This window comes from Rhinocladiella mackenziei (genome assembly GCF_000835555.1).
Source record: "Rhinocladiella mackenziei CBS 650.93 unplaced genomic scaffold supercont1.7, whole genome shotgun sequence".
Classification (NCBI taxonomy): domain Eukaryota; kingdom Fungi; phylum Ascomycota; class Eurotiomycetes; order Chaetothyriales; family Herpotrichiellaceae; genus Rhinocladiella; species Rhinocladiella mackenziei.
The window spans coordinates 2,031,519-2,044,668 of NW_013550598.1; the positions used below are offsets into that span (position 1 = coordinate 2,031,519).

The 13,150-nt window shown below is 52.0% G+C and overlaps 3 protein-coding genes across 3 annotated transcripts; 2 read left to right on the plus strand and 1 right to left on the minus strand.

Moving 5' to 3' along the window:
- Positions 1-440: 440 nt before the first annotated feature.
- On the minus strand, positions 441-3,046 carry Z518_09531 (uncharacterized protein; the record flags this gene model as incomplete). Its single annotated transcript, XM_013413486.1, has 4 exons — positions 441-527; positions 587-787; positions 840-907; positions 961-3,046. The coding sequence occupies 4 exons, from the start codon at positions 3,044-3,046 to the stop codon at positions 441-443; spliced, it is 2,442 nt and encodes an 813-aa protein (XP_013268940.1).
- Positions 3,047-4,065: 1,019 nt separating this feature from the next.
- Positions 4,066-8,444, plus strand: Z518_09532 (uncharacterized protein; the record flags this gene model as incomplete). The annotated part of the gene is made up of 3 exons (XM_013413487.1): positions 4,066-4,734; positions 4,785-5,277; positions 5,371-8,444. 3 exons carry the CDS (start codon positions 4,066-4,068, stop codon positions 8,442-8,444), a joined length of 4,236 nt encoding a protein of 1,411 aa, XP_013268941.1.
- Positions 8,445-11,589: 3,145 nt separating this feature from the next.
- On the plus strand, positions 11,590-12,870 carry Z518_09533 (uncharacterized protein; the record flags this gene model as incomplete). Its single annotated transcript, XM_013413488.1, has 4 exons — positions 11,590-11,746; positions 12,216-12,326; positions 12,389-12,516; positions 12,613-12,870. 4 exons carry the CDS (start codon positions 11,590-11,592, stop codon positions 12,868-12,870), a joined length of 654 nt encoding a protein of 217 aa, XP_013268942.1.
- Positions 12,871-13,150: the final 280 nt, after the last annotated feature.

Consider the following 13,150-nt stretch of genomic DNA (forward strand, 5'->3'; position numbering starts at 1 on the left):
GTCTTGCTGCATGAGAACCCAATTTTTTTTTTTTTTTTTTTTTTTTTTTTTTTTTTTTTTTTTAACTCTTCTGACACCATCGGTAGAAAAATTTTTGTCTGGGGGAAGCAGTGACAGAAGGTGGCAGAAAAAAGCTGTTGGAAGCGGGCTAGCGAGGCGCCTTAAACTCTTCCTGGTCACCGCCTTTGCATCCCCACATAACAACCATGCAGCCGATTCCTTATGATTCGCCTCGTTCTCCGGGTCCTATGAAAATCTTTTATAGACCTCGTCGTCATTCCCGCTCCACGGAAACGCGCATGCTCGTGTCGTTGTAAGAGGTGGAGAATCATGGCAGAAAAAAATACCTTTTTTCAGTTCAATCTAGTCTAGGTCAGGCAGGAAACATATTTTCCCATGCCCTTCGAGATCCTGCGTGCCTTCAAAGGAATATTTTTGCCTCAATCGTTCAATTTGGTGTAATTGGCTGGGAACAGTCCTGCCTTGCCCTGGTATTCTCCATGCCACCAATCTTCATCAGGGAATGTCTGTTGTGCCATCCGTCAGCGATACTCGAAAAGAGGGGAAAATCAGAAGGGCCACTTACGACATTGGTGATAATCGCATTTTCAGGGAATGACAGTTCGTTATCTTCTCCTGCTTCGTAATCATAGAGTGCCGTTGCGGTCGCACCCTTCAAAGTAGCCGCAGCTGGGGCTGGCTCCATTGCAGCTGCCGGGATAGCTGGTGCATCGGCTTGATCGTCATCATCCAATACAGTCAGGTAATTACTTGGTACAAGGCCAGTCTATACACCTTATCAACGTTCGATCGTCTCAGGAGCATAATAAGTAACGTACCTGTCCAGCCTCATTCTTGACCAGCCACCAATCAGGATCAATTCGCTGGATATCAGTCACCATTTCACCTGGAATCGTCAGAAGAATTCATCTCATACTGAGCAAGGAATGGCCAGATTACCTTCACGAAGCGAGACTTCATTATCTTCTGCGGCTTCATAATCATATTCGGCTCGCGCTCGTTCACCACTAGCTGTTGACACCGCGGCGGGAGCTTCTTCCACGGCTTGTTGACCTAACGTACTTGCTGCAGCTGCCTGGGCCGTGGTTCTTCCTAGATCGGGCGCGTGGGAAGGTTCGTCATCTTCTGCCGCAGGCGTCGGCATAGAACGGGCCATAGAAGCGGCTGGCATCGCTGGAGGCGGCGACAATTGCTCTTCATGTGCATCTGCCACATTTGCCGAAGCACTGACCGGCATGGCCACCCGAATGGGAGAAGCAGCTCGCATCTCAGGAGCAGGTGGGGTAGGGCTGCGCGGCTGAGGTGGTGGCGGAGGCAGTGCTGATGCTTCTTCCTTCTCTGGTTCCGGACGTGAAACAGGCAAACCTGGGATCGGGATGCCACGATTGGGTTTGTTGCTGATATCTGGCTCTGGTGCCGGTGGTGGTGCCCGGTCAAACGTCGCCGGAGCACCCATTGGCGGAGCACCACTGAAACGATCACGTATTGAACTAATACCACCAGCCGGCGACGTAGGAGCTTGTTCTTCTTCTTCCTCAGCCTGCTTCATACCTTCGCCTGTTACGTGTTGACCGATACTGCTTCGACCGGTATGTGTGGTCTGTACGGGCGCCCAGGTCTTGCCTGTGTAGCTGCTCCTCCATTCCCCGCCACCGCTCTTTTGTGTTGTTATGGGGAGTTGCCCAGCATAGCCGGTCGGCGACACTGGTGGATCACCTCCTCTCTCGCGAGCCTTCTTCTCGGCCCAAATCTGCGCTGGCGTTTTACCTCCCTGATCGGCAAAGGTTCTGCTGGCCGTGCCCACGGGCGGAGCAGGAGCCACAGGTTTAGCTTCAAATCCTCCGGGTACGGGGGCCTTGGTGCCGGTGAACGTCGACCCCCCGCCGAACTTGTTGGCTACCTTGGGTTTAGGAAGAGACGTAAGACGTTCGGGGCCTTGGGCGAAAGCAGCCGATCGCTCCGCCAGCGATCGAGAAGGCATCTCGGGCTCTTCTGGTGGACCGGCGGAAGGGCTGGAGACCGGAGCTGGCCGAGAAAAGCTTGATGATTCGTCAGGTTTCTGGGCTCTGGCCCGGATAGCTGCAATATCAACTTTACCAACAGGTTCATAAGCCCCCTTGACGATCCCAGGTCGGTCATCTTGTAACGTGCCAGATTCCTTAGCCTGGCGTCGGATGGCGGCAATGTCTACTTTGCCCACAGGCTGATATGCACCCTTGACCACGTCAGGCCGATCATCTGCTTGACTGTTGCTGAACGCCGACGGAGCAGGCTTTTGCGATGTGAGTTCCCTCATATTGACTTTGGTGGGTTGGTAAGCGGGCTGCACTTTTTCCAATTGTGTTCGAGTGACTGGAGGAGCATCTGCCCCCCAACCGTCTTCATCACCGTCCGTGTCTCGTTTCGGTGGAACCTGGCGCGCAAGAGGATTGTATCCGCCTGATATTCCACTAGTCTGAGTGGGAGTAAACACCGGTTTCGATGCGATGGTCGGCTTGGTAGCAGCGACTGGGGGAGGAGCAGCACTGCCGGTGGAGTATTTGGAACCCGATGCATCAGCGACCTTTTGGATTATGCCTTCGGGGGTGAGGTCTCGGTCGGATCGGGCGGTGATCTGAACATGGTAGCCATGCAGTAATTTGGCGACAGTAGTCATATGGCTGGTGAAATATCCTTTGGTTCGCTCTGGCACACCTTCACCGCACCAAGCAATGAGCGCACTTTTAGGCAGCCCCGTATTGGAGTCTTTGACTTTGACAAAGGCAAACTGAATCCGACCGTCAGAGAATTCGTCTACCAAGTCAACCAATTCTCCTTCTCCTGTACTCTGCACTTTCAGTACACTCTCTTTGTTTCCCGCGTCTTGTTGAAAGGCATTGGCCAACGGAGCTGAAACGGAGAAGACGGCCCATTGACCGTAGGTGGGAGAAGCTGCGGCAGGACCGGAGGGAGGTGGGGCATTGACGATTGATCGATAACTTTTGGAGATAGAGGGACCGTTTGTAGACGTGTTAAGAGAGGCCATCGGGGGCAATATTTGAGAGGAGGTCAACGACGGCCCTGGTGCCTGTTTCCCCGCTAGTAGAAGGTTTTCCAAGGCAGGGAAACGTCGCAAGTTGGACAAAAATATGCGTCTTGGTATCTCGAGCGTGTACGAGATTTATGAATCTTTTGGTAAGAGTCCGGAATCAATCCTGGGAACGGTGATGGGTGAAGCTCAAGTGGCAGCTTACTCTTCCTAAATCGTTGATCGGTATTTGGAGTACAGGCCGAAGATGGCGCAAAGCAAGGTGGATGGCGCCAAGCCCTGCTCCGTCATCAATGGGGCTGCGGAAATACGTGGGCTGTCTGACAGTCAGTTAACTCGTTATTTGCCCTTCAAGCTTGCATTTGTACTCTGTCAGACAATATCCTCTTTTCCTCACCTGGCAGCCTGCACCTCAAAAAACTGCGCGGACCCTCTCCCTTCGCAACGCAAACACCTTGAAGCTTGTTGTACTTCAACTCTTTCACAACATCAAGCGCAACATCAACATCCACTGGTAACACACCTGGCGCGAGTCACATATCCGATCGCCCCGTCTACTCATCCCCGGGAACCTCTTTTGGTGAAACATTCCCCTTCTACAGATATCGATTCCATATCCTACACCGTGCCCCCCTCCCCGCATCCGCATGAGGAGGACTTATTTCACTGCGGCCACAGAATATCCTGGCATCGATCGATCCAAAAAGGACTTGAAAAGAGGTTCCAGACCCATGTCTCCATGATATTATTCCTATTCGGCTTCCAGCTATCCGAGCGCAACCTTTTTGACCGTCACGAAGCCACTGTTTTGCAAAGCTCCTTTGCCAAACTACCGTCAATTTCTCCCTACGGATGGAACTGCTCAAGATGTTTCCGATTTTGTCTTCCTCAGATCCAGACTTTGTAGCACACTGGGATATCAGCTTCGCGCGCTGATATTTCTGTGCTCAGAGTTGGTATCGTCTTTTACTTATTTTCTTTTCCTTTCTCATTAATGATCTCTGACGCTTTTCATGATGGATCCCGGTCACGAACCAGCGAGCGGAGATGCGAAGTCCCCAAGGAAAAGAACATGGTCCGCAGAGTTTACGGACCAGCCGTACAGCAGCTTCAACCAAGGTCCCAGGACAACTGAGCGTCCATTGACCGGCACATCACCCGACGCCGAAACCGGAAGTAAAAGGCCCAGAATGTCGAAAATGGTACCAGGTGGTACCCGCCCAGGACAATATGAAGACATTGTCCTGCGCGATCCGTTGACGCTGGTGGATTTGCCTCATGAAATCCTGCAGCATATTTTCACTTTTGTTGATCCTGTTTCCCTCGGGCGCTTGATTCGTGTCAATCGCTCTTTCCGTTCGCTTCTTGATCCCACAACATCTTTACCCCAAGCCTCTGGCCAGGTAAAGCACTTGACAATCCGGAGTCAGGATCTAATTTGGGCCACGTCACGAAAAACATTCCTCCAAGGATTCCCCAAACCGATGGATGATATGACCGAGCTCGAAATGTGGAGACTCGTCCGAGGCCGTTTCTGTCAATACTGCGGCAAAAAGACTAGAAAAGGAGATCAATCTTTGATATCCTCGCCATGGACGGCCGGACCTGGACCGGAGACCATTCGCACCATTTGGCCGTTTCGCGTCAAGTCTTGTGGGAGTTGTTTGGAGCCCAGACTCATCAAGGTCAGTTGGTCGCACGTCTCCCAGCGCGAACCTTTCATTAATTTGGCCAGGAAACCGAACTGCTCTTTTCGAGCGTTTCGGTCTTAAAGCCCGGACTACCGTTCGCAATCTTTACCTCGGACCTCAACTATATCCCCTTTGTCGTCTTACAGCAGGCGGAGCCTCCACCCCGGCTAACCCTTGTTAAGTATTATTTCAAACCTCAACTTGAGGAACTTCAATCTCGACTGAATGGTGCTCAAGCACTTGGAATTCCGGCGGCAGAAGAATGGTATAAAGGCCTGGAGAGCACGGGACAACAGCAGAATGCCGATGCTGCCCGTTTTGACCAATGGGAACTTCAAGGAGGCCTTTCAAGGATATCTGTTACGAGTCAGGGGCATCCCACCAATATTATCTCCTCTCCCGAAGTTGGTTTTGGCCGTGGATATCGGGCCCATCCAGTCGAATCATCTTATCAAGCTCAGCAAGCATCGACGCCTCCAGCCACCTCGTCTGGCTATTATTCTCCCAGGCCACCTAACCCCATTAAAAAGTCGCACGGTAAGCGACATTTCCTTTTAATTTCGTGAACTATTCCTTTTTTTTGTAGACTCCATCCCAGCATCCTTGCGAAACTGATAATCATTCCCGCAGGGTTACCGGAAAACCAACAGGCCTCCATGGCCTTGCAATCGTTCCCACCAGTTCCAGGCCAGCAGATATCCGGTACCACCGGAAGCGTCCACAAACAGGATCCCTCCAGCCCCATTTCAATGCGGCCCCCTTCACGTCAGAGAATGGAACGAAGTCAGCAAGATGCAGAACAAATCAAGGCCCAACGTCGCAGGGAGATCGAGAGACGATGCCAGGCACTGGAACCACCGATCATGCCTTCAACTTTGACTTATATGGAATCGTTCCAGGCGGCAATCAAAATCTCCCAACCCCTGAACGACAAAGCCTGGGAGATTTTGAAACCACGCCTTCTTATGCAACGTCTAGAAGCTGAGCATAAAGAGAAAATTCACAATGCTTCCCTGGGCAACCCGGCAATACAGCTCGAGAAGCTTCGACAATTACAAGAAGAACAGCGAGTAGCTGAACAAAATGTCCATCATATGTGGCTCGAATTGAAGGTTCCCAGCCGGGATAAACTCCAAAAATATGCCCGAGAGTTCATTCACCAAACCTGGTCGGACGGGCATGGCGTTACCAAATTCACTGCTAGTAAGTTTGCGGCCGAGGTTCTCTGCCATGTGCGGCAACGATTCGATGAGGCAATTACCCAGGAAGATGCAATGCTAAAACTGAAAGGGACAGCCTTTCCCCAGGACCCAGAATCTCTAGCTTGCAGGAAATTAAGACTGGACGATATGAAGTGGGCCTTTGAGGAGTTTGTGAAACCGCATACCGAACGATTTGGAAAGGAACTTTTTCTCTGCAGAGTCTGCGACGCGAACCAAAAACTCTTCTCATTTGAAGCAGTCATCCAGCACTACGCCGCAAAACATACCAGCGCACTGAGCCATGGCAATGCCGTGGTTTATTGGAAGTCTGATTGGCCTTCCGAACCGCCGTTTGATCCCTCTCCAAACATTCCATGGATCCACGAGGGAATCCAGAGCATCAGTCCAAACTTTCCGCGGCCCGCGTCTCCGTCATCCAAAGCCTGGTCTCCTACGGTGGAAATCAGGTCATCGACCGTCGGTGGATACCAGAATCAAGCCAACGAAGTTGCTGCATTAGCTGTCGAGTTTTGGCAGAGAACCGATGGCATTCGGGACCTTTCGAACCCGGTTCGACTTTTCATTGTTATTCAACATATCAACTTGAGGTTTTTGAAGAAATTCAGTGATGAGCCTGGTTTGCCTCTGTTTGCCGATGCCGTCACAAATCGCCCTGAACTGCAGCCTCTGCGGGGACTTTCAGATCTGCGGTGCAAAATCTGCTCTAATGCCTCCAGGGCAGTGTCTATGGAGAGAAATGGGCTGGCCGAGAACTGGTATTCTCTCCCCCAATTGTTGAATCACTTTCAGCAGGCCCACTTGGACATTGATGCCTCGAGTAGTGGACTTGGCGGTCTGCCATTGTCGTCCAGGGCAACTCTGGAGTCGGCGAGGTTGGACTGGAAGCAAGACATGATATGGTTGCCAAGCGAGGCAGCCATCAGACCTCTCCTTCATTTACCCGGAGTCGACCAGGACAAGTTGCAAATTATAGCAGAAGCATTTCCCAGCTATTTTCCACCCTATATTGTTCGGACCCGACAATTTGCCCACCAGAACGACTCTCAGGTTCCTTTCGCACAGGAACAGCCATTTGTGGAACGTGTGCGTCCGGGTACTGGCCATGGTAGCATTCGGAGTGGTGGCCCTAGATCCCATATCGCCAAGTCTGAAGGCTCGGTCCATGCCATGGAAGATGAATATGACCCCTGGCCCCCCAGACCTGCAGTTCCACGTCGATATCCGCAAGAAAGATATTTCATGTCCTCTTCACCCAGAGACGGCGCACGATACCGAGCTGTGTCTTACTACCCAGCTCGATCTCCAGTGCGTCGGGAATACCATTATCCAGAATCTGAGTATGAACCAGTCTGGGAGGTGCGGGATCGAGAGATGCCGTTTTCTCATGATTCGGTGGTCCATTCTTACGGTGATGGATCCTCCAGGTTTTCATACCGTGAGCCTCTAGCTATAAACAGCGGGACGACGGTCGGAGTAGTTTCTGAATCCCGGCCCGGGAGCAAGGCGACAAGTCGACGTTCATTGCAACAAGCGGGAGAATCAGAAACAGGAATATCGCTCAGTCGAGCGGAAGGCCAACGAAGTGGACCGGATGAGGCGGGTTCAAGTGCAGCAGCGGATTTTCTCAATAACTTCGATCCGATGGCTGGTGAAGAAGTTACCAGGAATGAAGTCGTTGAAAACGACTCTGTCAGCCGTCAGGCCGAGCGTCAGGCTTTCGACATACCCAGGCCACGGTCGGTTAGTGACCCATCCCAGCAGAATCAGTCCCCTTTTCGTACCGGTACACGTATCGACGACCAAACCTCCACCCATCAGAGACGTACACCTTCTTTACCGATTCGGGAGAGCGGGCGGCCCGGTTTAGCCAGCGGCGAATATCAAAGCCGCAATGGCTATAGCTCGACTTTTCCACATGGTGCTAGTGAAGATGGCGCAGGAGTCCACCGTGGCAGGGCCGTTGATTGTGAACACCTCGAGCGTCTCCCTGAACGACCGCATAGAATTCGATTTGAAGACGAGAGCGGAACAGTGCAAGAAAGGGTAGTGGCATACGCAAACCCTCCATATGAAAGGCGTTATTATTATGAGGACGAATATGATCGGGCCCGACGACGATACGAGCCTATCGGACAAGCCCCCATGGAGCAGTATCCACCTCGAATGGACGAGGCGACTCGCCGTTACCTTGAGAACCCAGACCAGGAGGGCCGAAGACACATGGATGACTCGCGATATCTAGAGCGAGGTGCCGACCGCGAGGATTATGTACAGGCCGTTCCCAGAGACTATCGGATGGTTGGCGATTACGACGGTTTTGAGCATCCTCCCGAGCAACATGTTGAGTTCGTGGAGCACAACGATCGCTACGCTCGCGCAGAGCCGTTTGAACCGGGACAGCAAATGCGCGTGGCCGCCGGCGACAATCGAGACTTTATGTATAAGCGAGTGGATCGGCGGAGGCGATATGCGCCTCGCTGATCGTCGTCGAGATCTCAGCGTCAAAAAGGAACGATTTGAAGGATGTTCCAGAATGTGCGGCTGGAAATCCGGATCGAATCTACGAGTCATCTTTCTTGCTAGGGAAAGTCAGCCACCAGCACACAAAATTTTATTTTCTCTTGGGTATCTTAGGTGTAAGAATTCTCGCCATTTGTTACTCGCTGGGTTTCGAGCGAGATTCAGGGAGGACAAACACGTTGCGCAAGAATTCACGGGAAGGGATGTCTTTTTGCTATTTCAAGGGCTTTTGTCTTGCGTTTCTTTCCTTGCATGATATGATACCCCTTTTCATCCTCGTGGTTATGCTTTTTGTTTCTACTTTTCAGTCGCTATTTTACACAAACAGGCATCCAAGGTAGCTAGCCAGCCAGCCAGCTCGCTGCATAACAGCAGCTTTGTCCTGCGCTGAATCATTATATTATCACATATGACTCCTTTGATCTCTGCATTCTCGCCGTGCCTGTTTTGAAAAGCCGGCAAAGGGCTTTCTGTGCCTCCTAAGGCCCACAGCAGTGGACTTCCACCTGGGCAGTTCAGGATGACTGAAATTTTTCCGGGCCTCAAAACTACTAATGTGGAGACCTGACTGCTCCATGACCACGATCACGAATTCGGGACACGATAGACCGATCAGGTCAAGGCCGGCCAAGCGAGAGATGGAAGCTGCATCGGTCGGGAGGTGTGCTGTCTTGAACCAACAGCGTGAGTCAATGAGATTGAATTGGTTGCCTATCTACAAGCGCAGCACTTGAGGCTGTCGCAGGCAGTCACGTGAACGCGCCAAACCCAATCGGGATGCGCAATATGCTGTGCGTTGGCGACAACATCAACATCAACATCATGACTAACACGTGGGTAGGAAACGATTTCTGTATCTAAGCGGAAAGAGGGTTTGCGAATCCGTCGTGTATGTATGTATATGCGTGTCTGCCCAATGTGAGGCGAGGGGAAAGGCAGCGGCCACACCAACACACTAGACTATTTCCATGCTATATTTATGACAGCAACAGGGAACCATGGATCCTGGGCTTTTGTCTGCGTAATGTGAACTGTGTTCGGATACAAGAATATGAGGCACAGTCACAGAACAGACTCGGTGTATTTGGGGGGTCCCACTGTCCCTATTTGTACGTCTAGGGCTGTTGGCTGTCAGCTAACGGGATTGTCCACACCATAGCTGTCAAAAGACAGGAAGGGCATTGCAAGACAGGGCTGCAGGATTCTATCCGCGCTTATGCATGAGGGGGAGCAGAAGCAAATTTGCATCGGTTCGGACAACACGGCCCAATGCTATGACAGTCGCTTGACGCGATAGCTCGTTGATTGGTGTGTCAGACCGCGTCATGGCCCTCTCATGTGACAGGGTTCTTCTCTTGTGCTGGTTGGTGACTGGCACGACAATGGAAAATGAAGGATACACTGTTTATCAACGGGCTCTGAAACCTTCCACTGTGACGGTCAACACGATCCGTATTGTGCTCTTGATCAGCGCGCTGAAGGTTAAAGTGGACAAAGAGGACAGTAGGAGAGGCGGTGGCTTCACCGCGACTTGGGTTCCGGTTCGGCTATGATGAAATCAGGGCTTGGAAAAAATGGTTTCTCGTCTCTCGTTTCCAGGTTGGGTATACGGCGGGTTGCAAAATTTAAGGAGCTGAGACGGTAGGGTTCTAGAGGTAGTCATCGGATGCAGGGTTGACAAGTTTGGGAAAAGCCGGTAAAGGCGGTGATGGCGGAAGAGTAGTTGTTGTGTGAGGGAATGACCGTGGAGCCGAAATTCGTCCTGAGAGAAGAAATCAATCTGCTATCTTCTTGAAAGCGTACCAGGGGAATGGTTCGGGTGAAGCTGATGGAGCAGGGCGGGAGGGATGGGATGTCTTGCAGGAGGTGACTAATTAGTGAGAGAAGGAATGAAGCCATCAATCAGGCCTGCAACGATGATGTTATTTGATGGAGCCGGTGGTGACGGTAATTGAAATGTGAGGTACCGTGAATCTGAAATGACCACCCATTTGGAGCTTGTACTTTGTTGCTGCCCGCAGCCTGGCACTTCTCATCCGTGTCCATCCACTGGCTTCCTCCTCCTCCACACCTCCACCAAACAAGCCAACCATCATCGCCCATTGTCCCGAATCTTGCTCTTTTCATCCACCAACAAAAACAACAAAACCGCTCCTCTGCCTCCGCCAGGTACTCGGTACCGTGTCCGGTGTCTCTCGTACACAGCGCCGCATCAACCTTGTCCCCATCTCGACTGCGCCGTACATACACTACTCTGAACACTACTGTACGCATTCTCTCACTCCCGCTCTTATTTGGTAGATACACCTCATCCAACGACCGACCGACCTTATTAAGATGCTAGTTAGTCGCCAAATCTGACACTGACCGCATACTGCAGACATCGCTGCTTGTCCACATACCTCCATCCAATCGTTGCGCAACCTAATCGCCAGAGCCAACAACATCATTCGTCTCGTCTTCCACTTCGCCTTACCTGACGCATGTTGCTATTGTATGTGCCGTCCATCCTCCGGCCCCCCAGCTCCCAGCACCTGCACCTTCGATGGTCTTTCCTAGATCTCGATAGTCTCCAATCCAGTTTCATGTCTCGATTCTGCACCAATGGCGATGTTCCCGGCTGACCAGACCTGAACCTAGCCAAAATCTGCAGCTGTCCGACCGGGCCCTCGTCGCATAGACATCGCATCGCATCGCATCGCATCTGCGCGTCGCATTGCCACCTGCGCGTTGTCTATTGTCTCCTGTCCGCTGTCCCTCCCCTTTCACGAATTCGGCCACTTGTCTGCTTTGCTCTTCCGGCACCAATTTGTCATTCGTCCTTCCCTCGTGTAGACCGCCTCACAATCCCGCCGTCACCCACGCCAGCGACAAACATCGGCCTCCACCCAACCCTCGTCAACTTGAGAAGCTTGCCGAGTGGGAAATCATTTTGGGCACGAACAGACCAAGAGAAGGCGATCGTCTGACCGGTTGCGCCGAAAGTGACGCAGGCCAGCATTAGGCATTCTGCATCGGTGCCGCCCCAGTGAGTGACGTGGTCATTGCCAGCCAAACATTTTCTCGCCCTGCAATCCGGCCGCTGCGGCTATCCTCAAACTACATCATGTCGACCTCCCCACCCAAGGAGCCCGATGTCGAACAAAGTGCACAGTCCGGAGAAGAGCAGGATCATATGGATCGCGAACAAGAAGGAGCACAAGGCACCGGCTTGGGTGAATTCGAGGTTAAGGAACAAGACCGATGGCTTCCCATCGCCAATGGTAGGTTCTCCCTGTGTTTCATTTCAATTCTTTCTCTTCTATCATTCCAGTGTGCCGGCCGACTCGATATGTCTTGTTCGCTCGCCTGGAATTTGATTTGTTCGACCCTTGCGTTACAATCATGCGTCTTTGCGCACGCCAGGAACGTTTGATTTTCGCGCTGTACGAATCCGAGTGTGTGACGCTGCACCTGCTCTTTAGCCAGCATCATCTTATTCGTCGTCGCTTCTCTTCTCCCCAGACCATGATCTGCATCGCAGCTTCCTCCTTTGCGCTCACTGGTGCGGTATCTCGACCACTCAGAGGACATTATCAAACTGCCTCTCCAACGAGTACATTACCGTCATCATGTCGTCGGATCACGATCCCCAAATCTCTCCTTCTTCAACCAGGCAGCATGGAGGTCGATCCTCGTTATCGTCGTCCGGTTCGGCAATGTCAGATGCTAACATACGAAATTTTGCGCCAGTTGCCCGAATCATGAAGACAGCACTGCCCGAGAACGCCAAAATCGCCAAAGAGGCCAAAGAATGTATGCAGGAATGTGTGAGCGAGTTCATATCCTTCATCACCAGCGAAGGTAAACTTTTTATTCTCTTAGGATTCTCCCGCAGGGGCGGGCACTGGACTGACGTTGCACAGCGTCCGAGAAATGCCAACAAGAAAAACGCAAAACGGTCAATGGAGAAGATATTCTGTTTGCCATGACTTCACTTGGTTTCGAGAACTATGCGGAAGCACTCAAGATTTATTTGTCCAAATACCGCGAAGTAAGTTTGGCGTCTTCCACCCCGTCTTCCACCCCCCTTTCTCTTTGCTAGCTCGACGGGAATATAAATCTGAACATTTGAACTGATTGGGATGAGACCCAATCCACAAGGGGCGAGAACCAGAACAGACCTGCCAGCAGCGGGTACGGCGGGCCAGTCGGGGGCAGCAATGTCCAGGCCAATGCCCCGACAGGGACAGCCCCAGGTTACAGCACCGGGCAATCCGAGAATGCCAACGAACTATTGAACCAAAGTCACGCCATGAACGCGAACGAACACGATGCCACCAGCGCGTACGGTTATCCCAGCGCCGTGCCCACCGGCCACAATGGCATCTCCAACGACAATTTCTAAGAGAAAGGAGATGGTGCGAGAGAATCAAGGTAGCTCTCGGTCAGCAAGCCACCCGAGTTCATTTTCTGCCGATTCCTCGCGCACGGCCAGTTTCAGTTGTGAAGGCCAGGTGGACAGGGGTAATGGGAGGAGGAAGGTGAAGGACCAAGTTCAAAGGGTGGAGGTCTATTCGTTTCTGACTCTTAAAACTGTACATGAGGACAGGCGGGGGAATGGAATGATAGTGCGGGAGATGGACTGCAAAGGAAGGATTCAATGGGGGCTGTCTGATTATGGGAAG